We start from the raw sequence: 25,184 nt of genomic DNA on the forward strand, positions 1-25,184 counted from the left end.
CATATAATCTACCGTAGTATGATGCAAAGTCCTGATTAATTGCTACGGGATCCGCGGTAGTGGAGCCGTCAACTAATTGTATAGCAGAGATGGAACTGTCCAAGTACTCTGTATGGGCAAGAAAGGCTAGCAGTCTCCTGTTCTCTCTCCCCCCCCCCCCCCTTGTTCGTGTAGTTTTGCCGTCAGGTGTAGTTGTTGCACTTTAGTCATGTCCACGAGATGTAACTGTAACAGCCTATGGGCAGTAGTTAGCTCCGCGCGGGTCGCCTCCGTCGGGTTTAGCGTGTGCTTATGTCTTGCCTCCTCTAGCGTTTGCTCAAATGTAGTTTGTTGGGCCCTCCCGGCTAGTCTATGATGCTTAATACGGGCTATATATGACCCTTGCAGAAACGCCTTAAAGGCATCCCATGTGGGGCCTGGTGCTGTTGTGTCAAGATTAGTGGACCAATAATCCACCATGTCCGATGGGATGGCCTCCTGTATCCCGGGCGTGGATATCCATAAGGGACTAAGTTTCCACACCCAAAATGAAGGTATGTGCACCAGGGTAAGGGTAACCTGGAGTAGTGATTGATCCAACACTGTTTGGGAAATGTATTTAATTGCCCTGACAACCGGCAGGAGGTCCCTGGAGGCTAGTGCATAGTCCAGTCTGGATAGAGAATCATAGGTCTTGGATTGACGGGAGAATATTTTTCCCCCCCGGAAACTTCCAATGCCAAATATCTACATTCCATATGCTTCACACCGTTTACTAAACAGCTTGGACTCATTCACGTGAGGTTTTAGTCTATCAAGAGTAGGCTGCAACACTGAGTTAAAATCCCTGACAATAAATGTAGGGCAAACAGGTAAAAGCGATAACTTAACGCTCAGGTCTGAGAATACTGTGGCCATGGCTGGCGGGGGAACATATATCATGACCAGAATAACAGGCGTTCTCTGCACCGTAGCATGTAACACCAAAAACTGATCCTTGGGGTCCGAGACAACCTGGTGACACTCAAAAAGAAGTCCTTTACGAATTAGGATGGCCACCCCACGGGCATTTTAGAGTACGTGGAAGAGTACGTGGAATGAAAATTTTGAGCCACCCAACACTTTTTTAATGCAAGGATTTTTTAGCCCACAAGATGAGTCTCTTGTAGGCAGAGAACATGCGGGTGTAACCGTTTGATTTGCTCAAATTTAGAGTTCAGCCCGCGCACATTCCATGAGCAAATGTTTACCTCAGCCATGGGGGGGTCGGGGTCATCACACAGGCGAGAAAAAGCGGGTGCTGCCTGTCCAGGAGCCCCAGGACAGTCCCCTGCGAATCGGCCAGAGCCACAGCACCTCCAGTGGGACAGTGACACACACACACACACACACACACACACACACACACACACATCCAAATTCCTTACATACCGTTACTAGACTATATACACAAAATAAAGAGATGCCAATTAGCAGCAAAAACCCTGCCCTGCTCCCACAGAAATGGAGCGGGCTTGTACCCAGAACTAGGGCCATGCATGGGGCGCATGGCCTGATACCTATGTGGTTAACTGCAACAAGTCAACTTCACCACTGAGTGGCTCAACATCGTTCTCCTAGAGCAGCTCCCAAATACTCATCCAAAAAGGGGAGTAAGTGCATCCCGCAACAAAAATAATCATGGTTGATCCCATTGTGTTCCAACAAGAGAGGCGTAGAAATCACTGCACAAACCGAAGGAAGAGATGATGAGGAGGAGGAGGAGGGGAGGCAAAAGAAAGCAAGGCGGTCGTCCAGCCGGGTCGATATCCTTCAGGCAGGGTCACGAGAGGGTTGGGGTAGCGACTCCCACCACGCGATGACATTCTTGGGTGACTGGAAAAAAATAACTTTCTCCTGATGGACAATGGGAAGGGTAGGGGGAAATATCATGGAATACTGCACAGCATGTTCCCGCAACTTTTGTTTAACAGACTGGAATTGCCCCCTTTGATTGCGGACAGTCAGCGAATAATCTGGATACAGTGACACTGCAGCATTGTTAATCTTCAAACTGCCTTTTGTTCTGGCCGCATGCAAAACAGCGTCTCTGTCCCTGTAGTTCAACAATCTGACCATTGTGCATGGCGGATTACCTGCGGGGAGAGGTCTGCGCCAGTTCTATCACAAAGCAAGGGGACAGTATGTCACGGCCAAACTCCTGCTCCAGCCAACTCTCCAAAAAAGCAACTGGGTCAGACCCCTCCACCCGCTCAGGGAGACCAACCAGCCTCAGGTTGTTTCTTCTGAGGCGGTTCTCGAGGTCGTCCACCTTGTCCTCAAGGGTAGCTATTTTACCCCCCGCAGCATTGCGCTTAGGTAATAAGGGGTTAACTGTGTCTTCCAAATCATGAATGCGTTTTTCAGTTTCATCCACCCTTCCATGCAATTTCTGAACATCCGGCCTTAGTATTGTAAATCACTTCTGATTTCAGCCACTGTCCCCATTAGAGCAGCATGGTTTACCTTAATGGTCTGCAGCACCTCCTCCCCCGCCGAGATCTGCGACATAAGGATTAGGGGCTCAGGCTGTCCCAGGGAGAATGGCGGAGAGGCTTCCCCGAAGAGATCCGGCAGGGGAATCGCAAGGCACTGTGGCGGCGGTTCGGCGGCCATCTTGGCACGAGCGCGTGTGCACATACATTCGCGCCAGTGGCTGCTTTCTACGCGTGCCCATCTGCCGATATCACCGTCCGGTGAAGCAGGGCAGTCCCCTGGTGCAGGCGGCGTCCTTCGTGCGGCCTTATGTGGGAGATCAACCGAGGATGGAGCAGGATTGTTGCAGGAGATGTCGGAGCTGCACGGAAAGACGTCCGCTCACATGACCACATAGGCTACGCCCCCTTTAACATTTGTTTGAATGTAATTGCTTAATTCTGAACACGGCTACATCCCCAGTTATAAGAGGGTGTGCAAACTTATCTAACCACATTATTAAATTTTAGTTGGTGATTTAATTGAGTTGTACAGTTTATGGGTCACATTAAAGGTGGAAAAAGTCCTGAAGTTATTTTTGTCTCGTGTTTTTTTTTTTTTTTCCATCACAGAAACCTGACATTTTTAGGGGTGTGTAGACTTTTTATATCTATTGGTACCATACCTGTGGGATCCCCTTGGAAGCTGAAAATCACTGTAGTAAACACCCTACTCCAGTTCTTTACTAGCTTCCAGGTCCAATGCTGAGTAGCTGCCTTGGTTCTTAATGAACACAGGAGATCGGCCGCTCGGCACATCACCATTCAGAGATTGCTTTGCATTTCCTTTAATAAATCCTTCCGAAATTGTGCATAAAGTGCAAAAAATCATTGGGGTATGTTTTTTGCCACAAATCATTGCAGCTGTGAGTTTTATATAGATGCGCCCTTGCATTTGAAGCCTAATGGATGGGGCAAAACTGCGGCTTGATTACCTATTTTTACCACCCCTGACCACAAGTGCAAACGAGCCCTTAGGCCTGGTTCACATCTATGCATTTACAGAAACGCCCTACAGTCCATTTAACATGATTTCCTATGGGTCATGTTCACATCTGTGCATTTTATGGAAAAGGCCAGGGACTTGTTTTGGGTTCCATAGACTTCAATAAATCAAAAACGTGTATTGAAAAACGTGAAATGCACCTGCAATATGCAAACTGTATAGGTGTGAATCAGGCCTCAGGTGCAAGGAGACCCCAAAAAATTAACTTTAGGGAAGTAGCTGTTGGATTTGCGCACACATTGCGTTATTGTCATGCAGATACAAAGGATACTTCACATCTTTTCGATGGAATTTTCTATGTATGCATCAGAGGAAAGCAGGTAACATGCTATTTACAAAGTCTGCCTAGGATGGCGCTTGTGGATAGTGTGTAAATTGAACTGTTTGTTTGTTTTTGTTTTTTTGTTTTTTTTTGAGGCTCAGCAGCTTGTACATTTGGGGTACTGAAGCTGGCACTACTCCAGCCAAAAAGTGCTTTTTTTGTTCTGTAAAGGAGCAGAAACGGCAATGCACAGACATTCTACAACTACAAGCAAAAACACTTGTAGTTTTAACTCTTCCCTGATCTTGTAAAAAAAAAATGTTTTTGTATCCCCCCTTGCAGCGTTTCTATTCCTTCCGGTCCCAACAGGGATTGAGGGGAATGTTTCCATCTGGGAATTGGACATGAGTAAAAACCCGACAGAGGTTATAACCCTTCCCAGCTCTATCCAGAATAAAATGTTTTGGTTGGAGTTAGACTTTAAGGCCCTCTATGCGCATTAGGTGATTAGCTCTGTTGCCTGGGCCTCTGGTGTTTAGCTGCAGATGGAGGGCGCAGGTTCACCATTCAGCCACGCTGCTGGCAGCTTGTGGAACTCTGAGAGGCTGAAAGGTGCAACTAGCAGTGTGAATGTTTAGGGCAATTTGTGCCCACGGATGAATGCTTGGTACTTTGTGCAGTCTGTGTTTGTTGTTCTCTACAACAGAGTAGCATTGAGTGGCAAGGGTGGCAGAGGAGGTAAGGATTCATTCTTTCTTGTAAAAAAAAAATAATGTGCTTTGATTAAACTGTTTTGTTACATGTGTGGGTCTTTTTAGGTCCACAGGCTAAGATTAATGTAGTAAAAATATTTTTTCTTTTAAACAGGAGAAGACTGACATAGAAGGGACGTTATTTGTGTATACAAGGTACGTATGATTACGTGGAGAGTTGATGCTAAATATGTGTAATGGCAAGCTGGCAACACATTATTCATTTTGTTTTTTGTGAACAATTTGCATTTTGACAAACCACTGGAGTCTGCACTAGTGGCTTTCAGAACACCACTGTTTCGGGCCAACGTTCTTCAATTGAAGAATGCGGGATGGGAGAGAGCTCACAGGGGAACTCGCTAAGCGAATGTCAGCTGGTTCATCGGGAACTGGCCTTTGCCATGTTTCTGATGCACTTTGCTCCATGTCTAGCCAGCTTTATCCTACTACAGAAGACTGATGAAAGCTTAGGGTAGGACTACACTGGTGACTGAATGTTTGTTATTGGGCGATTTAAAGCCCGTTTGAAGTATAACGTGATCGATGGAGATCCTCAGATACATGTTGTATTAAGGCATAAATGTACTTTCCTACAAAATGTACGTCTCCTTTTTACCCTCCCAACTTAAAGTAATCCATCCTCCCTCTTCCCATTTGTTTTTGTTTTTTTTTAAACTCCATTCCTCAGGTTGTTTGGTGCAGTGTTGGGAACCTAGAGCTATTATCTTCTATTACCTGCACATTTGTACCCAATAGGCTTCCATGTGGACATCTCCTGAGGCAGGGACTTCTATAGAAATCAATTGTGCAGCCTCCAGCTGAAATGTTCTTTTGAGCTGGCTAAGAACACTGCAGTGGTTGGAATAATGGGTTGCTGGGGAAGGATGCCTATACAAGGTTGCCTATGGCAACTGCCTATACAAGGTAATGGCAGTGCGCGGCTATATGCATGTGTATATGCAAGTACCTGCATAAACATGAGTACAAGCATACAACTCTGGACACAGAAAGGTATAAGTGTCATACTGTCAGCATTTTGTGCATGCTTGCAAAGTATGCCTAGAGCCCACCAAACACACGGGGGTTTATTTATTAAAACTGAAGAGTACAAAATCTGGTGCAGCTCTTCATAGAAACCAATCTGCTTCCGGGTTTTATTGTCAAATCTTAATTGAACAAGCTGAAGTTAGAAGCTGATTGGCTACCATAAACAGCTGCACCAGATTTTGCACTCTCCAGTTTTAATAAATCAACCCCACAGTGGTTTCGTTCCACTTTAACAAACTTGTTGATTATCATCTGCTTAGCCCCACATTGATCTCAATATGTAGCAAATGAGCGCGCAAGAGATGGGTAATTATCCCAATAGCAAGGAGATTTAATAAAACGCTAATAAGGCTGTTCTTAAAGCAGTGGTCATCAACCCTGTCCTCAGGGCCCACTAACAGGCCAGGTTTGCAAGATAACCGAAATGCATCACAGGTGATATAATTTTCTGCTCAGTGATTGCAGTATTCTAGTCTGCATCTCCCCGAGGTAATACATAACACATGGCCTTTTAGTGGGCCCTGAGGACAGAGTTGCTGACCGCTGACTTAAAGGACCGCCACCAAACACTCGCATGCCGGGGTACTTTGACTCCTTATGACCACGTACAGAGGCTTCTGTGTTGTTGATGTCACTCTTTATGGAAACCCCATCTTGTGCTACCTCCTGGAGATGTCGGCACCAGCTTCTCTTTTAAATAAATACCAATATAGTGCTAAAGAGCAAAAATAAGAACACCATGACAAAATCCTGTGCAATAAAAATTTTTGTTTTAGGATCTGTGTGATATGTAGTGAGCCATGCTGCTTCCTCAACCAGCGAGAGAACTGACAACTGCAAAGATGAAATGCGCTGTCTCTTCTTATTTACCAGCTTCTTTTACCTGCCAGTGGGTCCTTGCCTGAAGACGTCTTTTGTCCACCTTTACTATGGTGTATGTGGAGCAGTTCGCAGATAAAATACATCATTTTTTGTAAACTGAACTGTTAACTGTTTCACATACAAAATTTTGGAGGTGTAAATAATATCCAAAAAATAAAGTTGGCATTAAATACACTTTAAGCTACTACTATATACACAGTGTACACCCTCACCATGTGCAATGGGGTTGATTTACTAAAATTGGAGAGTGCGTAATCTGGTGCAGCTGTGCATGGTAGCCAATCGGCTTCTGAATGTCAGCTTGTTCAAGTAAGCTTTGACACACAAAAAAATAAATAAAATCTGGAAGCTGATTGGTTTCTACGCAGAGTTGCACCAGATTGTGCACTCTACAGTTTTAGTAAATCAACCCCAGTGTACAGCTGCAGTTCTTTCGGTCCCCTCTCAGATATCTGTAGACTCTAATGCCCCATACACATGGTCAGAAAATACGATCGGATTAAGTTTGGTGTGGGGGCTCTATCAGACTTTTTCTGTCAGAATTTCCGACGGAAAAAGTTTGAGAGCTGGATCTAATATTTTCTGACAACAAAATCTGATCTGACTTTTTGCGATCGTGTGTAGAAAATTGCGACGCACAAAGTGCCACGCATGCTCAGAAAATATTTGAAGAAAGCTATTGGCTACTGGCCTCTACGTAGTTCCGTTATACCTTTTGTACGTCGCCTCGTTCCGAACGATCGGATTTTCTGACAACTTTGTACGACCATGTGTATGCAAGACAAGTTTCGGCCAAAAAAAAATGTCCGACCATGTGTATGGGGCATATGACTTTGTTGCTCAATGCTGGCAGCTTAGGTCTAAAAGCTCCCATGTTAAAATTATAATTTGTCCTTTTTGCAAGCAGCTATAGAAAACACCCAAGTCCATTTATTCTTATTTCTGCTTTTTTAGGTCAGCATCTCCGCACCATGGCTTTACGATAATGAACCGCCTTAACATGCACAATTTGGTGGAGCCTGTCAACAAAGATCTAGAATTTCAGCTTCATGAACCTTTCTTACTGTACCGGAACTCAAGTTGTGAGTGTTGCTAATTATGTAATGTCAATTTCTACACTTGCTTTTTGATTCTGTACATGGTGAGAAAGTTATGTATTAATATGCACTAGGAGATGTCTGTGGCCCATGCTTTTAGCTAGGGAGAGCGCTGGGACCTTTGGAAACCCAGCAAAAGTCAGCAAGCCTCCCGATAACCTTTAGTTGAAGGTAATGGAGTCCCTGGCTTTTTTTTTTTTTTTCCGTATTGGTGTGGCTGCACCCCTTTCTTCATTGTTGGTTCCCCATTTTGCTTTCTCTTGGGATGTTTAAAGAGAAGCATGGCTAATACTATAAAACCTAATAAAAGTTATGTTGCAAGAAGAGAAGTATGGCCAAAGCCCATGATATTTTTAACTGTTTGGAAGGAGGGCATTCTGATTGCCAGTAAGGCCTCTTGCACACTGCAACTTGAAAAAGCTCAGTACAGCGTTTATTTATTTATTTTTTCTCTCACTGAGCTAAAATTATTATTTATTATTATTATTATTATTATTATGTGCACACAGGCACATAAAAATAAGGAAAAGCTGCATACCTGGTCAGTATTTTGCCCCGATGCACACAAATACGAGCATAAATATGAATGATTTTTCCCTCGGAGAGTATTGTGTGCACGAATGCCCATATGCAGGCAAAAACGTGAATTTGCACAAAACTCCCAACATTGCGTCCAAAAAAGCAGAGGCTCAAACATCAGTCCCGTGGGCAAGAAGCAAAAGTGTATTCTTCCTACTGAAGAATTAAAGTATAACTAAAGGCAAAACTAATTTTTTTTTTAGGTTCAGGTAGATTAGAGTAAAATAAGAACACCTGTCAGTTTTTACTGCTGTCTGTGCCCCCATTAAGGAGACTCACACTCTCTACTTGTCCTGCTTACCATTTTCATTGAAAGTAAAAGAAAATCCCCAAATTTAGGGTGGTCCCCAGAAAAGTAATAGTGGGAAAATGTTCTAATGGGGACACAAGTTCTGGTAACTTTGGGGTCCCCAAATTCCCTTAATTTGCAGGTATTTCCTCTCATTCCTGTTTGGCCATGGGACGGGTTATTACCCTTCCTTGCTCTATCCAAAATGAAAAAAAATGTTTGCCTATAGTTCTACTTTAAACCTTCAAACCATTTAAAGTATAGTTCACTTAAAAAAAAAAAAAAAAAAAAAAAAAAAAAAACATGGCCAGCCAGAGCGTCCAGATCAGAGCTCTGCGCTGGGTCGGCCATGACGTGCCCCCCAGGCTCCAGGGGTGGCCGGTGAACGTAATTCTCCGGGGCACACATATGACTGGGCTACTGATGTCTGCGTCAGTGTGCCGGGCCAACAGCCACCCCGTACTGATTGGAGAATGGGTCTGTGATGGAATGTTCCCCAGCATGTCAGGACAGGTAAGTACAGCTCTCCCAACCTCGTGGGGCTGAGCAGCTGGGCATTCCCTGGCAGGTTGATTTGGGGGTCCCTCTCCTCCCTCTCTCTCCCTGTCCACATCTCCCCCCCCCCCTCCTGTGGGGGATGGTGCATGGGCTGCTGAGCGGTGTGGTGCCAATAGACAGGGGCCCCCTGGGGGGGCTCTAGCCTTGGATGGGGGCCTACGCTGGGGGGCTGTGCCCTGGATGTCTATAATGTCTCTCCCCTGGGTGTCTGGAGGTCTGTGTCTGCTGATCGCTGTAGCGCTGTTTGCCACCATTTCCTCTGCCTGTGCTTTACTGTCCCTCTCTATATACAGTGCTCGCGGCCATTTTTGTTGTGACCAGGCAGAAGCATGGTCAGATGCTATTTTCCTGTAGTTCGGCTGCCATTTTCCCTGTGATTATGTCCTTTGTACTGGATGCTCGGCGGCCTAACACGTTTTTCATGCTCAGCGCTGTTCTCTGAGGCTCAGCATAGCGTGGTTTTCTCTCACAGGCATCTGGGAGCTCACACAGGCACACCTAGCTGGACAGCACAGAACTCGGTCGGGGTGGTGAGTCATGCGGTGGGGGCCCCTCAGCCTGCAGCAGTTTGGAGGGTGGGACCATCACTGTCCTAAGTCTCCAACAGGTGGCAGACAGGGTAGGGTCAGCATGGCTTCAGAAACGGATGTCCAGGCAATTGCAACCGATTTGCCTGCAGACAGTGCAGTGCCTCTGGACGCTTTGTCGGTGGTCCTTAACACATTCATTGCCAAGATGGAAGCGTTCATATACAAGGAATGGAGTCGACCGCAACGGACCTTTTCGGTCCCCAAATGCATTGCGGTGCATTACTCCTTTGAGGAGAGCCCTCTCAAAAAATGGTCGGCTCCTCCGGTCGTGGAGCCCCCAGTATCCAGGTTAAACAGTCGCCACGATCCCGGTAGAGGGGACTCCTGCCTTTAAGGACCCCAAGGACAGGAAGGCCGAGGCAGTGCCCCATTCCTTGTTTACGGTTGTGGAGTCAGCAATGCAACCAGTACTAGCATCCGCACTTGTGTCACAGACACTGAGTAGGCAAAACGTTTGCACCGTAAATTGGGGGAGCAACAGGCTTCTCCTGTCTGCGTGGAATTATCAGACCAGTTAGTGCAAGGCCTTAAGTACGTTTGTGACATGGCCCTTTATACCCTCCCTCTGTTATCCAGGGCTTCAGTGTCAGCAGTGGTGCAGAGGCGCCTGATTTGGCTAAAATGCTGGTCGGCTGACCAGGCATCTAAAAAAAAAAAAATAAAAAAAAAAAAAAGCCCTGACGGATTTACCCTTCCTTGGAGAATGGCTCTTTGGAGCCTCGTTGGATGACATCATTAAGAATGCCACAGGTGGGAAGAGTACCTTACTCCCCCAGGCCAGGAAGGCTAAGGAGCCACCCTGTAGGCAAGGGCCCTCATTTTCCGGTCACAAGTGGCTTTTTCGTCCGCCCGGGGCTTCAGCTAAACATCCCCAGCCCGACAGGACGACCTCTGAAGGATAAAAGTGTACCTGGAACCGCAAGCCTGTGAGCAAAAGTGCTACCACATGAAGGTTTGCCCCCGCCCGCAACTCGGGTGGGGGGTCGCCTTAGGTGGGCCTCTCGGCTGTCCGACCAATGGGTCTGCAAACTGATTTCCTCTGGCTACAAGATAGTTTCTCTCTTGGCCACCAAACTGATTTTTCCCCTCCAGTAAGGGACCTGCTGATAGTACCTGTTCCGAAGCCGGAAAGATTGCAGGGGTTCTACTCCAATCTGTAGTCCCCCAAAAAGGAAGGGGTACGTCCAATCTTAGACCTAAAAGCCCTCAATTGCTTTGTAAAAGTACAGAGGTTCAGAATGGAATCGGTTCACTCAGTAGTCTCTGCACTCCATCAAGCGGTCTCCCTGGCGTCTTTGGACATCCAGGATGCGTACCTGCACATACCCATATGCCTTCGGCATTAGAAGTTTCTGCGATTTGCAGTCGGGGAAGCCCACTACCAGTTTGTGCCTCTCCCGTTTGGCTTGGTATCAGCCCCCCGAGTCTTTACCAAAGTATTGACTCCAGTTTTGGCGATGCTGCGACAATGTGGGATCGCGATCGTAGGTTACCTAGACAATCTCCTCCTGAGAGTATTTTCCATCTCAAAATTAGGAGGATGTGGCGATCACCATGCAGACCCTACAGCAATTTGGGTGGCTGTTGAACCTAAAAAAGACGGTGATCGTACCGACTCATCGATTGGAGTACCTAGGCTTACTGCTGGACTCCATGGAAGTGAGAGTGTTTCTCCCTTCAGACAAGCTGCAGACTCTCTGGGCCGTGGTAAAACTGTTGCTGAACCGCAGGTGGTCATCGCTGCGCTTCTGCATGCGTGTCCTGGGGCTCATGGTGGCCTCCTTCGAGGCAGTACCGTACGCCCACTTTCACACCAGAGTCTTACAGAAGGAGATTTTGACAAATCTCCGTTATCCCTTGATCAGCAGATTCAGGTGAGCCATTCAGTCAGGGACTCCCTGCTCTGGTGGCTGAAATTCCCGCCATTTCAGTCCGGGAAGTCATTCCTGCCTCTGAATTGGACAGTGATCACAACAGATGCCAGCCTAACCGGCTGGGGTGGAGTAATGGGAGTACAGTCGACCCAGGGCCTCTGGCAAGAGGAGGAATCCAAGTTACCGATCAATTTGCTCGAGCTACGAGCGATCAGGCTATGTCTCTCCACGTGGTCAAGAAGACTTCGAGGGCGTCCGATCAGGATCCAGTCAGACAATGCCATGGCGGTGGCATATGTCAATCATCGAGGAGGAACGAGAAGCTCAGCTGCCGCACGGGAGGTCGCTCACATCATTCAGTGGGCAGAGCGACATGTACCGCCCCTATCGGCCATTAACATCCTGGGAGTGGAGACCTGGCAGGCGGACTACCTAAGTCGCCAGATGCTGGACCCAGAAGAATGGGCACTGCATCCGGAGGTGTTCAGGCTACTGTGCCTGCGTTGGGGCACACTAGATGTGTATCTTCTGGCCTCCTGTCTCAATCGAAAGGTGGCGAGATTTGTTTCCAGGACAAGAGATCCTTGGGCAGACGCATCAGACGCGCTGGTGGCTCCGTGGGGTCAATACCAACTGATTTATGCCTTTCCTCCACTAAAGCTACTACCACGTCTGCTTCGCTGAGTGGAGACCAAGGGGATTCCAGTAATTGATTGCCTCAGCGTCCCTGGTACGCAGACCTGGTGCTCCTAGTGGCGGACACCCCCTGGCGACTGCTGTTTGCGAGAGGATGAGTCCAGAATTGTCACAAGTCAAGGTCATTGTTGGGGTATTCATGACATGCAAGAGGCCAGAAACGTACTTTGTCCAACATGCTGCACCAATAACTTAAATATCACTTTTGGACAAAAGGTGGTCAGAGCAGGAAACTGAGCCCACCAAATACAAAGCAGTTTAGTTTGACTTTTTGAGATCAGAAGGCTTAGCACCATATTGATCTTACAGCTGCAAATGAAAGAACTGTTAGGAACTCCTGTAAATATTCTGACAGCAAGGATAATTATTAAAACTCAAAGCTGCAATCCATGTTTGACTGCCACTAAACCCCTGCATGTAGGGATACTGACGTATCCCTTATGGTCATGCACATACTGTAGGTCATAACGCCACTCTGTTCTGTCACTCTCCATGCTAAAGTGGATGTAAACCCACTTTCATCCTTTCTAAACTACTGCAATATTGGTTATCTAGAAGGATATACATGCCTCCTGTGTGTATACTTATCTGTCTAATGTCTCCCCTCTGTCTGCTATGAGACTTGAAAAACTGCAGATTTTGTGGGTGGGTCTGTTTTCTAGAGCTCAGTGGGTGGAGTCATGATGTCAGTAGACTCCCCACCCACCTCTACACTCCCCTTATAAACATGCATTTTCTCCTGTGTGTTTCTTACACTGAACTTCTGCTCTGATCACTAACATCCAGTCAAAACCCGGAAAAGTCCCCACATGACTTCGACATGCCAAATCATGCTTAGGTGTGGAACAGCCAATCCTTGCAGAGCAGCAGAAGAAAGGAGTGGGAGGGAATAAAAAAAAAAATGCATGCCTCTTAGGCTAGTGCACAAGATATGTAAATCACCTGTCACTCGCAGCAGGGGGAGGATTTGACAATGTTTTTCTCTGTCTCAAGATTTATCTCACTGAACAATAAAAAAGGATTGCTCAGAGCTGGATTAACTTTGTGGCAAGACTGGGCTCAAATGATAGGAAATCGTATACTCTGCATTATGACATTAAAAAATAAAAATTGGGTTTACATCCACTTTAACCTCCAGCTTTTGCTTTCCCTAAAATATCAATTTAAAAATCCAACAAAGAAAGTGACACCACCGTATCCCGGTGGCCAACGGGTGGCAGATAAAGGAACTCAAGTGCCGAAAAACTGAGCTGCGTTTTTTATATATTTAATAGACTACCTCACCTGTAGATATGAGAGGTTTGAATGCATGCTATACTTCTGTTGTATGCCTAAAAAAAAAAAAAAACCCAGGCTGCAGAATGAGAACATCAAATTGAATCCGTGAAGTATAAGCTTTTTGAGGTAGAATTTCAAGGTTGGGTAGTGCTTAACAGACTGTTGCTATAGAAGTCAACTTTATTTGTTAAAAACATCAAACAATAAGCTTTTTACGCATTCTGAACAATAGAGCTCTTACTCTTTTGGCTTTGATTTAAATCATACTGTTTGAAATGCATAAGTGCATGGTGTTCTATCCTTACTACAAATAAAGAAGTCATATTTTTTTTTTAATTGGAGCTTTATGAGATGCACTGAACGCTGCTGCCGAATACAAGGTGCTTGTTCCGCGGACACAGATTTTGTTGACATTCAGGGTTGACCGATGGATTTTTCACGCCTGCTGAGCTGTTTTAATTACTGTATGCTAATTAATCATGCTTACCTACAATCATCAGTGAGGAAGAGGAATGTAGATGAAAGCTAGCTCAGCATCTTAATCAGATGGCATGATAACTGCTTGTCATAAAACTGCAGCTGCTTGTATTGTTCATCCTCAAGCCTGGTACAAACGATAAGATTATCAGACGAACGATCGTCTGCTTTTTATTTTTGCATGCTAGTCTCATATCGAAAATGAATAGGTTCCGAAAGTTTTTGTGTAACAGAATAAAAATTCAGAGGTGAACTCTTGTACTGTATTACAACAAAAGCAATAATTTGGAAAGGAGAGGGGATTATCACGGTGCCTCAAAAAAAAGTTGACAAACAATGTAATTTAAAAGCGCAAATTCATTATACAAAGTTTATTAATTCATGAACAAATATCACAGAATAACATAATGCATACATTAAAATATCATCAGGGTGATTTAGCTCTCTCCTTTTTATCCAGGTAGAACAGAATTTGTGGTGTATCGGGCCAGAGTGGTAGTGGATACACCACAAATTCTGTTCTACCTGGATAAAAGGAGAGAGCTAAATCACCCTGATATTATTTTAATGTATGCATTATGTTATTCTGTGATATTTGTTCATGAATTAATAAACTTTGTATAATGAATTTGCACTTTTATTTTTTTTTTTTTTTTTTTTTTTTTTTTTTAATATTTTTTATTAATGAAAGGATAAGTCATTACAATAAACATTTCACATCATTCAGCAGCATAGCTCAATCAATACAAGGTAACACTGAAGATCTATAACATAGCAATCGTCAAGTCTTGATTACAAAAGCTCGCTGAATGAAAAATAAATCTCGACCTTTCAAAGGAATTTGCACTTTTAAACTGCATTGTTTGTCAACCTTTTTTTGAGGCACTGTGATAATCCCCTCTCCTTTCCAAATTATTGCTTTTGTTGTAACCAATTTTTGGGATGGGGTGCCATATCTATAACGGACCCCTTGCCACATAACTTCCACAAAAAACCTTTATTGTATTTTGTATTGTATTTTTGGACAAAAACTGTACTGAACAAACAAAAAAATCGCACAATCTGGTATCGTACGAGAAAAATTTTCATGCTTGTCCCATCGGATAATTTTACACGACCTGTACTGATTGGCTCTTGAAAGCTATGTACTAACGATCCTATTCTGGTACGATCGCTTCCAAAGCAATATTTTTTTTTTGTATGATTTTCTGATCGTGTGTACTAGGCTTTAAAGTGGTATGTCAAGCCAAAACCTTTCTTGATTCGTTTTGGCTACAGTTTCAAAGGGTCAGACCACCTGTCTGGTCTCGTCATTGTCTGTGCGCCCTCAAGGGACATTCGCGCTCTCAGTCTCTCCTACAGAAAGTGAATAGAAAACTAAAATTGTTGAGTTGTCACAGGAAGTGAGGTGAAATGTTTCCAACAGGTACACCTGTTCTGGTGACATCTGTCCTCATGCACACAGGATGTTTTAAAAACGCCAGTAATGTTGACTGTAGAATGAGTTTTGCAGTAGTGTTTTTCTGCATTTTGTGTTTTTATTTTTTTGCAAAACCTATACTCCCACAAAAGCTTATGGCTCAAAAACACTCATAAAGGCTGAATAGCCACTTTTTTTTTTTTTTTTTTAAGCCTTCTCTTCTTCTTCTTTCCCCCCCCCCCCCCCAGAGTTTTTACAGCCGAAAAACCACTTCAGCCCTGGAAAATTTTACCCCCTTCCCAACCAGAGCACTTTTTACAATTTGGCACTGCGTCGCTTGCACGGGCAGTTGCGCTGTCATGCAGTGCTGTACTCAAACAAAATTGATGTCCTTTTTTCCCAGAAATATAGCTTTCTTTTGGTGGTATTTTATCACCTCTGTGGTTTTTATTTTTTGCGCTATAAACTAAAAAAAAGTAACAATTTTGAAATAAAAATACATTTTTTACTTTTTGCTATAATATCCCCAGAAAATGTAAAAAAAAAAAAAAAAGTCTTCATCAGTTTAGGCCAATATATATTCTTCTACATATTTTTGGTAAAAAAAATCGCAATAAGCATATATTGGTTTGTGCAAAAGTTATATTGCCTGCAAACGATGCAAAAGATTGATGCCATTTGTATTATTTATTTTACTAGTAATGGCAGCGATCAGAGATTTTTAGCGGTACTGCGACATTGTGGTGGACAGATCGGATACTTTTGACACATTTTTGGGACCATTGACATATTTATACAGTGATCGGTGCTATAAAAATGCACTGATTTACTGTATAAAGGTCACTGGTAGAGAAGGGGTTAACACTAGGGGGCGATCAAGGGTTTAACCACTTTATTTTTTATTTTTTTGATGTGTTTACAAGTTACATTTTTTATTTTATTTTTTGCTAGAAAATGTACTTGGAACCCCTAAACATTATACATTTTTCTTTCTAACACCCTAGAGAATAAAATGGGGGTTGTTGCAATACTTTGTCGCACGGTATTATTGCAACTTTCTTACAAGCGCACTTTTTTTTTTTGGAAGAACAGTAAAGTTAACCCAATTTTTTTTTTTTCATGTTGTGAAAGGTAATGTTACACCGAGTAAATTGATATCCAACATGTTGTGCTTCAAAATTGCACCCGCATATGCGGCCGCTACTTGCGTATGCATTCGCTTTTTGTATGCAAGCTCAGTGGGAGGAAACTTCTTTCTTTTCCTCCTTCCTTCCTTCCTGTAAACATCCCTTGTAATTAAAAAAAAAAAAAGCATGACAGGACCTCTTAAATATGAGATCTGGGGTCAAAAAGTCCTCAGATCTCATATTATTTAGACTACATTATTTAAAAAAAAAAAAGGCCCTTTTAAGAGCTATGGACGGAAGTGAGGTTTTGATGTCGCTTCCACCCTGCAGTGTCACTCGTCTCCATGCACAGACACAGGAAGGCTCCAAATGCCTCCGCCGCTACCGACGGCTCCGGTAAATGGCGGAGGGCACTGGATCACAGCACCGATAAAACTGATCTCGCGGCGAATGCGCCACGAAGATCACTTTTATCTTGTGGCCGGCTGAATACGAGGATACCAGAGAACAACGATATCTGTCCTCAAAGTGAAGATGCATTTCGGCGTTTGGTCGTCGGCAAGTGGTTAAATGTGTGTACCAACTAAATGGGTATAACTTCAGTCTTTCAATCAACATTGACTATTTTTAATTCTTATATTAATAGTCTTAGTATTTAGATAGGAAAGTTTTATCATATTTACTTGTTTTAAAGTGGTTGTAAACCCTTACAGACCACGTTGACCTACAGGTAAGCCTAGATTAAAGCGGTTCTGCACCCAAAATAAAAATATTAAAAGCCAGCAGCTACTAATATTGCAGCTGCTGACTTTTAATAAAATCACACTTACCTGTCCCAGGGTCCAGCGATGTTGGCGGCAGATGACGAGCGATCGCTCGTCTCGCTGCTGCCCCCGCCGCCATCCTCTGTCAGGGAATCGGGAAGTGAAGCATTACAGCTTCACTGCCCGGTTCCCTACTGCGCATGCGCGAGTCGCGCTGTGCGTCTCTTATGGTCCCCCGCTGTGTCTCTGGGAACTGTGTGTTTCCCATTCCCAGAACACAACGGGGGGGGGGGGGGGGGGCGTCTGCGGCGGTCTGGCCGGAAGTGGGTACAGATACCTAGATTATCCAGGTAACTGCACCCCCCTCCCCCCTGAAAGGTGCAGATTCTGGCATCGGAGGGGGGGAGGGATCAGATTAGCGGAACTTCCCCTTTAGGGTGAAGAACCGCTTTAAGGCTTACGTGTAGGTCCTAGAAATATCTCCTAAACCTACACGGTTTGGGAGATATTTGCAAATGACAGGCACCACTGTCTACGGCGCATGAGCCGTAGACAGCAGCGTGCAGGCACACTAAGCATGCCGCTGCTAACGGCAATCATGCCGTTAGTGGTGGCTCATGCGCGGGGGTGATGTCACCTCGGCTCCGGCCAGTCACAGCGCCGGAGCCACGATACCCGGAAGTCACTCCGGGTATCGTGGCGGCGTCGGTGGAGGACGACAAGGGCCGCTTCGGGGGCTTCCATCTCAGGTAAGTTCATGAATACTAGCTCATTATGCATACTAGCTCATTATGCCTTTGCCTTGCAGGCTCTATTTTTATTTTTATTAAGGCTTCACTCCCCCCCCCCCCCCCCCCCCCTTTTTTTTTTTTTTTTTCTTTTCTTTTTTTTTTTTTTCTTTCCCCAGTTACTTCCTGGTTTCCAGGCCTAGGCAAAAGATTTCATACATTTCAGGAGGGGAGGGAGGGGGTTTCTCGGCTAAGCATACTCTCTTGCCTGCATGTCTAAGCTAAAGACAGTTGGATTCCAGGAAGTAAATAATACATAATAAAAGGCCACTGACAGTGCCACACCTCCAAAATGTATATCTCATAAAGTACCTACATTTATACGGACTTTACTGGTACAAAATCAGATGATTTTTTTTTAAATAGAGCGAAGGGTTGGAGCCTCTGCCAGTTTTTTTTTTTTTTTTTTTGTCTGACTGTGATCCTCCATTATTCCATTGTGCACATTCCTGGAATGGGCTCTAAGATGATGGGCACTGCCGCAACCTCCAGCTGGGAACTGGAACCTACTTAGTCAAGTGTAGATATTTGCTAGCACACCATGGATCTTCAAATAAAATCCAAACCTATTTTATTTTTTTGAAGAATGATCACATCAACAGGAAAGTGCAGCGTTTTAGAGCCGTGCAGGACCCCATTCGGCTTCCCTAATAAAAGGGTCCAACGTGGCTCCAAAATGTTGCACTTTCCTCTTTTTTGATGCTATCATTCTTCACTGAAAAAAAACCCATTTGGACTACAGGCTCGTATACACTATCAGAAAATCAGGCAAACCTTTTTGTCCAAAGAATTTTTGTATAGTGTGTACACAACTTTCAACAGACGATTTCAGAATTTTCGTACGAAAATTCCCAAAGGGACCAACGCCAGAATGTTTCTCGTACAGTTACAGAACAAACAATTTTTCGTTTTTAATGTGTACCGTTTTTGTACAAGGAAAATCAGAAAAGAAAGATTGCGCATGATCAGAAACAATAAACAAAAAAGCCTTTGTCGTACGAGAATATTCGTAAGCATTTTCATACGAATTTTATTTTATCGGTTTCGATTTGCTGTGAGACATCGAGGAAAAATTGGCAAACGTTCGCACGATTTTCTTATAGCGTGTACCCCACTTTAATCTGAAGATCTGTGGTGTGCTGGCAAATATCTATACTTTATTGCCAACTGGGACGATTTCCCTTTTACTTTCAGGACAGGATGTGATGGGAATTCTCCTCGAGAGGCAAAATCAAAAATACATGTTAGAATATCTGACTATTTGTATAGCTAACAATTGTCTGACTACTCCATGTGCAGGCTACACCTCATATAATTCCACAAAACCAATGAAAGAGCTGTCTTAAAGAGTAGCCACACTACCACTGAACAGAACACATATAAATCTTATCTATAAAGGTTATCATATATGAAAAATATGATTACATTAAGAGTACTGGAGCTCACAGCTGCCAACATCCCTCAGTGTACTAAACACTCAATTTTCTAGCTAGTGAGACTTTATAGGCAAGTGTAAAGGCAAAATTCATTTTATTTTAAGTTAAAAACATAACCTCCTATAAAATCATATAACCGCTGAGATTGTACATTATTAAGATTCCATTCCTTATACAACTTGCGGTATACCCGTGTTATCCCGAAGAGGATCAAACATTTAATCCATTCTATTTGGTGTATCTGCACAGATCCCAATATCACAATATATAATACAATTCAGCCCTGATCCATAAAAACAAAAGTATACTCCAACAAAAAAATGCCATTCTCAATGCAACATAATAGGATGATAAAAAAATATACTAAAGTTCACATAAAAAAAAAAATACTGTATAAGCACACACTTGCAAGCTCTGGTCTGTAATACTCTGTACCATAATACAATGTTTGAAATGCTATTTAATATAAATAATTCCCATAAATTACTAATTTATGATAGCTGGGCAGTATAAATGGGGATTGCACTACATCTGATGAATGATTTTTGGCATTAAAATAAGGGGGGTGGGAGCCCATTCAGGTCTTTTGTATACAAATGTACGGTTATACTTTTCAAATGGCTTATTTGAGTTCAATGCATAATGAGCCTAAAAACCCCATGAACAGACCCATTTTTTCTGATCTGGAACTCCACCCATGAGAGCACCAATTCTGGCTGCTGAAGAGCTCTCATTGGTTTGCGGAAGGTTGAGAGATGTTCGGTGGAACTTTAAGTTGAGACTTCTATTCAGTGTGCACCTGGAATTGAGAGGGCACTGTACGATTTGTTGGCTTATAAAGGAGTAAAATCCATTTAGATCTAAACACATTTTTTTTTTTTTTTTTTTTTTTTTTACATTTTGAATATTAGAAGTAGCTAGCTTTTGACTACAGGCAGCCACACACCTGGATCTGATGGGAACACTGAAGATTACAAATGATGTTTTATCTGCTAATATTTTGCCTGCCTCGGTTCCTTTTATGCCTGCTTACCAACATGCTAATGTAAATAAAAAACACAAAAATATTTTCATTGCCTTATTTTAGGCCAGAGGTTGACAAATTTGCTTGGAATCTAGGAGCCAGCTTAAAAAGTTAGGAGCCAGGTCCGTGACGACGATCCGGACCTGTCCCTGGCCTGACATGGAGACGAGTGAGGGGAAGATAGCAGCGCCGTCGCCGCCCCCCCGTCTCCAAGTCATTGCCCATAGCTCTTAGAGGGACATTTAATTTTTTTCAAATGACAATTTTTTTTTCAATTGCATTTTAGTGTAAATATGAGATCCGAGGTCTCTCTGACCCCAGATCTCATATTTAAGAGGACCTGTCATGCTTTTTCTATTACAAGGGATTTTTACATTCCTTGTAATAAGAATAAAAGTGACACAACATTTTTTTTAAAAGAACAGTGGAAAAAAAAAAAAAAGTTAAAATAAAGCAGAAAAAATAATAATTTTTAAACGCGCCCTGTCCTGCCAGCATATAAAAATCGGTGTTCGAACCACACATAGGAGGTAGCGCCGTGATCGGTAGAGCGAGAGCAATAATTCTACCCCAGACCTCCTCTGTAACTCAAAACGTGCAACCTGTAGAATTTTTTTAAACGTCGCCTATGGAGATTTTAAAGGGTAAAAGTTTGTCGCCATTCCATGAGCGGGTGCAATTTTGAAGCGTGACATGTTGGGTATCAATTTACTCGGCGTAACATTATCTTTCACAATATAAAAAATAATTGGGCTAACTTTACTGTTGTCTTATTTTTTTATTAACTAAATTATTTTTCCCAACAAAAGTGCGCTTGTAAGTCCGCTGCACAAATACGGTGTGACAGACAGTATTGCAACAACCACCATTTTATTCTCTAGGGTGTTAGAATAAAAAATATATATAATGTTTAGGGGGTTCTAAATAAAGGAAAGAAGAGGCAGGTAATATAATACAGGCAGAGGAATCTTCATTAACATTGCTGGTTTGTCATACCAACGGCGACCACAAGAGGGCGCCAGATTCCATAAGGAATCATAGGACCGCAGAAGGCCTCAAAGCCGCGGCCTAAATTTTCGGCCGCCGGCGGAACAGCCCGACGCGATCACGCTGGGGGGGTCCACAGACACAGGATACCCCCAGCTGTGCTGCCCCAGGCGCGAGGTCGCTATTTCTAGTCGCCAATGCGACCTGGCGACCGGGTTTTGTCGAGCCCTGTTTTAGGCCCAGTGATGGTATCACTGAGTCTCTGTGCTTCTCTGCAATGTAGGCATTTCATGGGTGGTGGGAAGGGCCAGAAGGGTGCTGGGTATAGCTTCCTGAAAACTGATCACTGCACCACTGATCACTTCCTCTCTTATGAGTCATCAGCCCTGATGCAAGCAATGGAGTGGGCTGGGTTCTGGGAGGCGTTATGATAATATGATATGATATTGATGGGTGGATGTCAGTCTGGAGGAGTGAATACAGCCTGCCCTAGATCAGTGGTCTCCAAACTACGGCCCGAGTGCCTTTTTATATGGCCCTTGAGGCACTATTCCATCCATTGACATCAATGATGGGGCGCTATTCCTCCCACTGACGCCGACGGTGGTGCGCTATTCCTCCCACTGACGCCGACGGTGGTGCGCTATTCCTCCCACTGACGCCGACGGTGGTGCGCTATTCCTCCCACTGACGCCGACGGTGGTGCGCTATTCCTCCCACTGACGCCGACGGTGGTGCGCTATTCCTATTCTTCTCACAGATAACCAACAATGGGGATAATAATTAAAAGGAGCCGTGCTGAACAAAAAAGTAAAATGATAAATAATTAGTCCATATAACACAGATGAGTGTGCATACATTTTGAAACAACGCTATAGACTCGTGAACCGCCACCACATGAAGTGCGTCTATGATGGCAAGCTATCATAGACTTGCGGCTATCAACCCAGCCAGGGCCTTTATCCAGGAGGTGTTGGAAAAATGGCTCACAGACAGATACTTGATATGATAGGGCAGGAACACTCGTCAATCTATCAGGAAGATTCAGTTATTCAATAATCGTGGACGTGGACCAGGCCTTACCCAAAAAGGAAAGGAGCTCACCATAGTATAAACCGTATCACACAGTTTTATTAAAATAAAAGGCTTCACTTACAGGAAGTGAATACTAAAACATCAATGTTAAAAGCCAGCTGGCTTGCGAACGCCTGTCCACTCCGGATGTCAGCACACCACTCCTCCCGATGCGAGTTTTATCACAATCCGGCGTTGTCCTGGGGCACCCAGGACGATGTCAGATTGTGACGCACTACGCATCCGGAGGAGTGGCGTGCTGACATAATCGTGTTGTGATCCTGAGTCGATTGCCCTATGTTTCTGCCCTATCGTATCAAGTATCTTTTTGTGAGCTGTTATTCCAATACCTTCTAGATAAAGACCCCGGCTGGGTTTATAGCCGCAAGCTTATGATAGCTTGCCTTCTGGTAAGCATGCACTTAATGTAGTGGCATTTCACTAGCCCAGTGATGGCAAACCTTGACACCCCAGATTTTTTGGAACTACATTTGCAATGATGCCCATACACTCGGCAAAACATCTGGGGTGCCAAGGTTCGCTATCACTGCACTAGTCTATGGTGGTGTTGAAAGCTGTTTCAAGATTTATGCACGCTCGTCTGTGTTTATATGAGCTAATTATTTATCATTATTTTCGTTTTTTATTGGTTGGCATGGCTCCTTTTTAGTAGTTATGTTCTTTCTTGTGTGTTTCTTGAGCTGCTGCTTGTTTATACTCTTTACATATTAGTGCGGTATTTGTTATTTTTTTTAACTTTTCTTATTTTTGCAATCGACAATGGGGCACTATTCTTCCCACTAAAACGAATGATGGGGCGTTGTTTACTCCCACTGACACTGGGGTGTTTTCTATTACCACTGACCACAGTCTGGCCCCCCTGATGTCTGAAGGACAGTAAACTGCCCTTTTGTTTAGAAAGTTTGGAGACCCCTTCCCTAGATAATGCCACCATGTAATGCTGATCACCAATGGATTGAAGGAACTGAAATCCAGTGAATGAAAGGGGCAGGCTGGCGGGGGGAAGCTAGATGATGCTGGTTGTCAGCCAGGAAATGAGGAGAGCTATCTGATTGCTGCAGCTTTTAATGCACACTGGGAGAAACTCACAGTATGCAGTGGAATTAGAGTAAGCAATTTTAGTACAGGAGCAGAGTCTGCAACTGCGCAAGACAGAATGTAATGCTGGCGTTCAGCTTTAAGGTGCATCTCCCATTCCACGAGGGGTCTGCATTGCTCCTCTGTTGTGTGCTGAAGATGCCACAGGCGGTGTCAGGAACATATCACAAAGTCTCTTGATGTCTCAGCGTGACATGAGGAAAAGGGATTTTAAACACAGTTACTATGGCAGCTGAGCTTCAGGCAAACGAAACTGGGAGACGAATATCTAACAAGTGAACGGCGGTCTATTTTCATTTATGTGGAAACCTAGAGTCCCGCTTACAAATTTGTGGTGCATCAGAAGCAATGTTTAATTCTATGCCAGAATGCAGTAGCAGTGTACATGGAATTACTCCATTATATATGTAGATATGCTAAGAGAAGAAACGCAGCCATGCATTGTGGAATTCTCTTAGTCTGCGCTGTTTATGCGGCTTTCTTTGTTTTCTGCCACATGTATGTCGCCTTTTGTATAATACATTTTGTGCACAGTTTGTGTTCTGCTTATGGTTTTAATCTGTGTAGAAATTGTATTGTAGTTTTATAGCAATGAATTATATCCCTGAATGAAACCATCTTTGCATTGTGATTTGTTAAAGCCAACCTTCACTCCCCCAAAAAAAAAGAGAATATGCCTCGTTGCATTCCGTCCCCTCCACAATGTATAAAATGTGACGACATATATATATATACAGTGGTGTGAAAAAGTGTTTGCCCCCTTCCTCATTTCCTGTTCCTTTGCATGTTTGTCACACTTAAGTGTTTCGGAACATCAAACCAATTTAAACAATAGTCAAGGACAACACAAGTAAACACAAAATGCAATTTGTAAATGAAGGTGTTTATTATTAAAGGTGAAAAAAAATCCAAACCATCATGGCCCTGTGTGAAAAAGTGATTGCCCCCCTTGTTAAAACATACTACAACTGTGGTTGTCCACACCTGAGTTCAATTTCTCTAGCCACACCTAGGCCTGATTATTGCCACACTTGTTCACAATCAAGGCGTCACTTAAATAGGAGCTGCTTGACACAGTAAGGTCCACCAGAAGATCCTTAAAAGCTACACATCATGCCGAGACCCAAAGAAATTCAGGAACAATTGAGAAAGAAAGTAATTGAGATCTATCAGTCTGGAAAGGGTTATAAAGCCATTTCCAAAGCTTTGGGAATCCAGCGAACCACAGTGAGAGCCATTATCCACAAATGGCGAAGACATGGAACAGTGGTGAACCTTCCCAGGAGTGGCCGGCCGCCCAAAATTACCCCAAGAGCGCAGCGACGACTCATCCAAGAGGTCACAAAAGACCCCACAACAACGTCCAAGGAACTGCAGGCCTCACTTGCCTCAGTTAAGGTCAGCGTTCATGCCTCCACCATCAGGAAAAGACTGGGCAAAAATGGCCTGCATGGCAGAGTTCCAAGGAGAAAACCACTGCTGAGCAAAAAGAACATCAAAGCTCCTCTCAATTTCTCCACAACACATCTTGATGATCCCCAAGACTTTTGGGACAACATTCTGTGG

At 43.9% G+C, this 25,184-nt stretch overlaps 1 protein-coding gene across 1 annotated transcript in view; it reads left to right on the forward strand.

Annotated features, from left to right (window-relative positions):
- Positions 1-25,184, forward strand: part of DCP1A (decapping mRNA 1A) — a 108,643-nt gene that overhangs the window by 17,623 nt on the left and 65,836 nt on the right. Inside the window, exons 2-3 of the mRNA XM_077452079.1 lie at positions 4,628-4,668; positions 7,396-7,523. Coding sequence (XP_077308205.1) covers positions 4,628-4,668; positions 7,396-7,523 — 169 coding nt within the window. The remainder of the gene's footprint in view (positions 1-4,627; positions 4,669-7,395; positions 7,524-25,184) is intronic.

This window comes from Lithobates pipiens, unplaced genomic scaffold (assembly GCF_037356315.1).
Source record: "Lithobates pipiens isolate NorthernLeopardFrog02 unplaced genomic scaffold, aLitPip1_a1.2 Scaffold_23, whole genome shotgun sequence".
In the NCBI taxonomy this organism is placed as follows: Eukaryota; Metazoa; Chordata; class Amphibia; order Anura; family Ranidae; genus Lithobates; species Lithobates pipiens.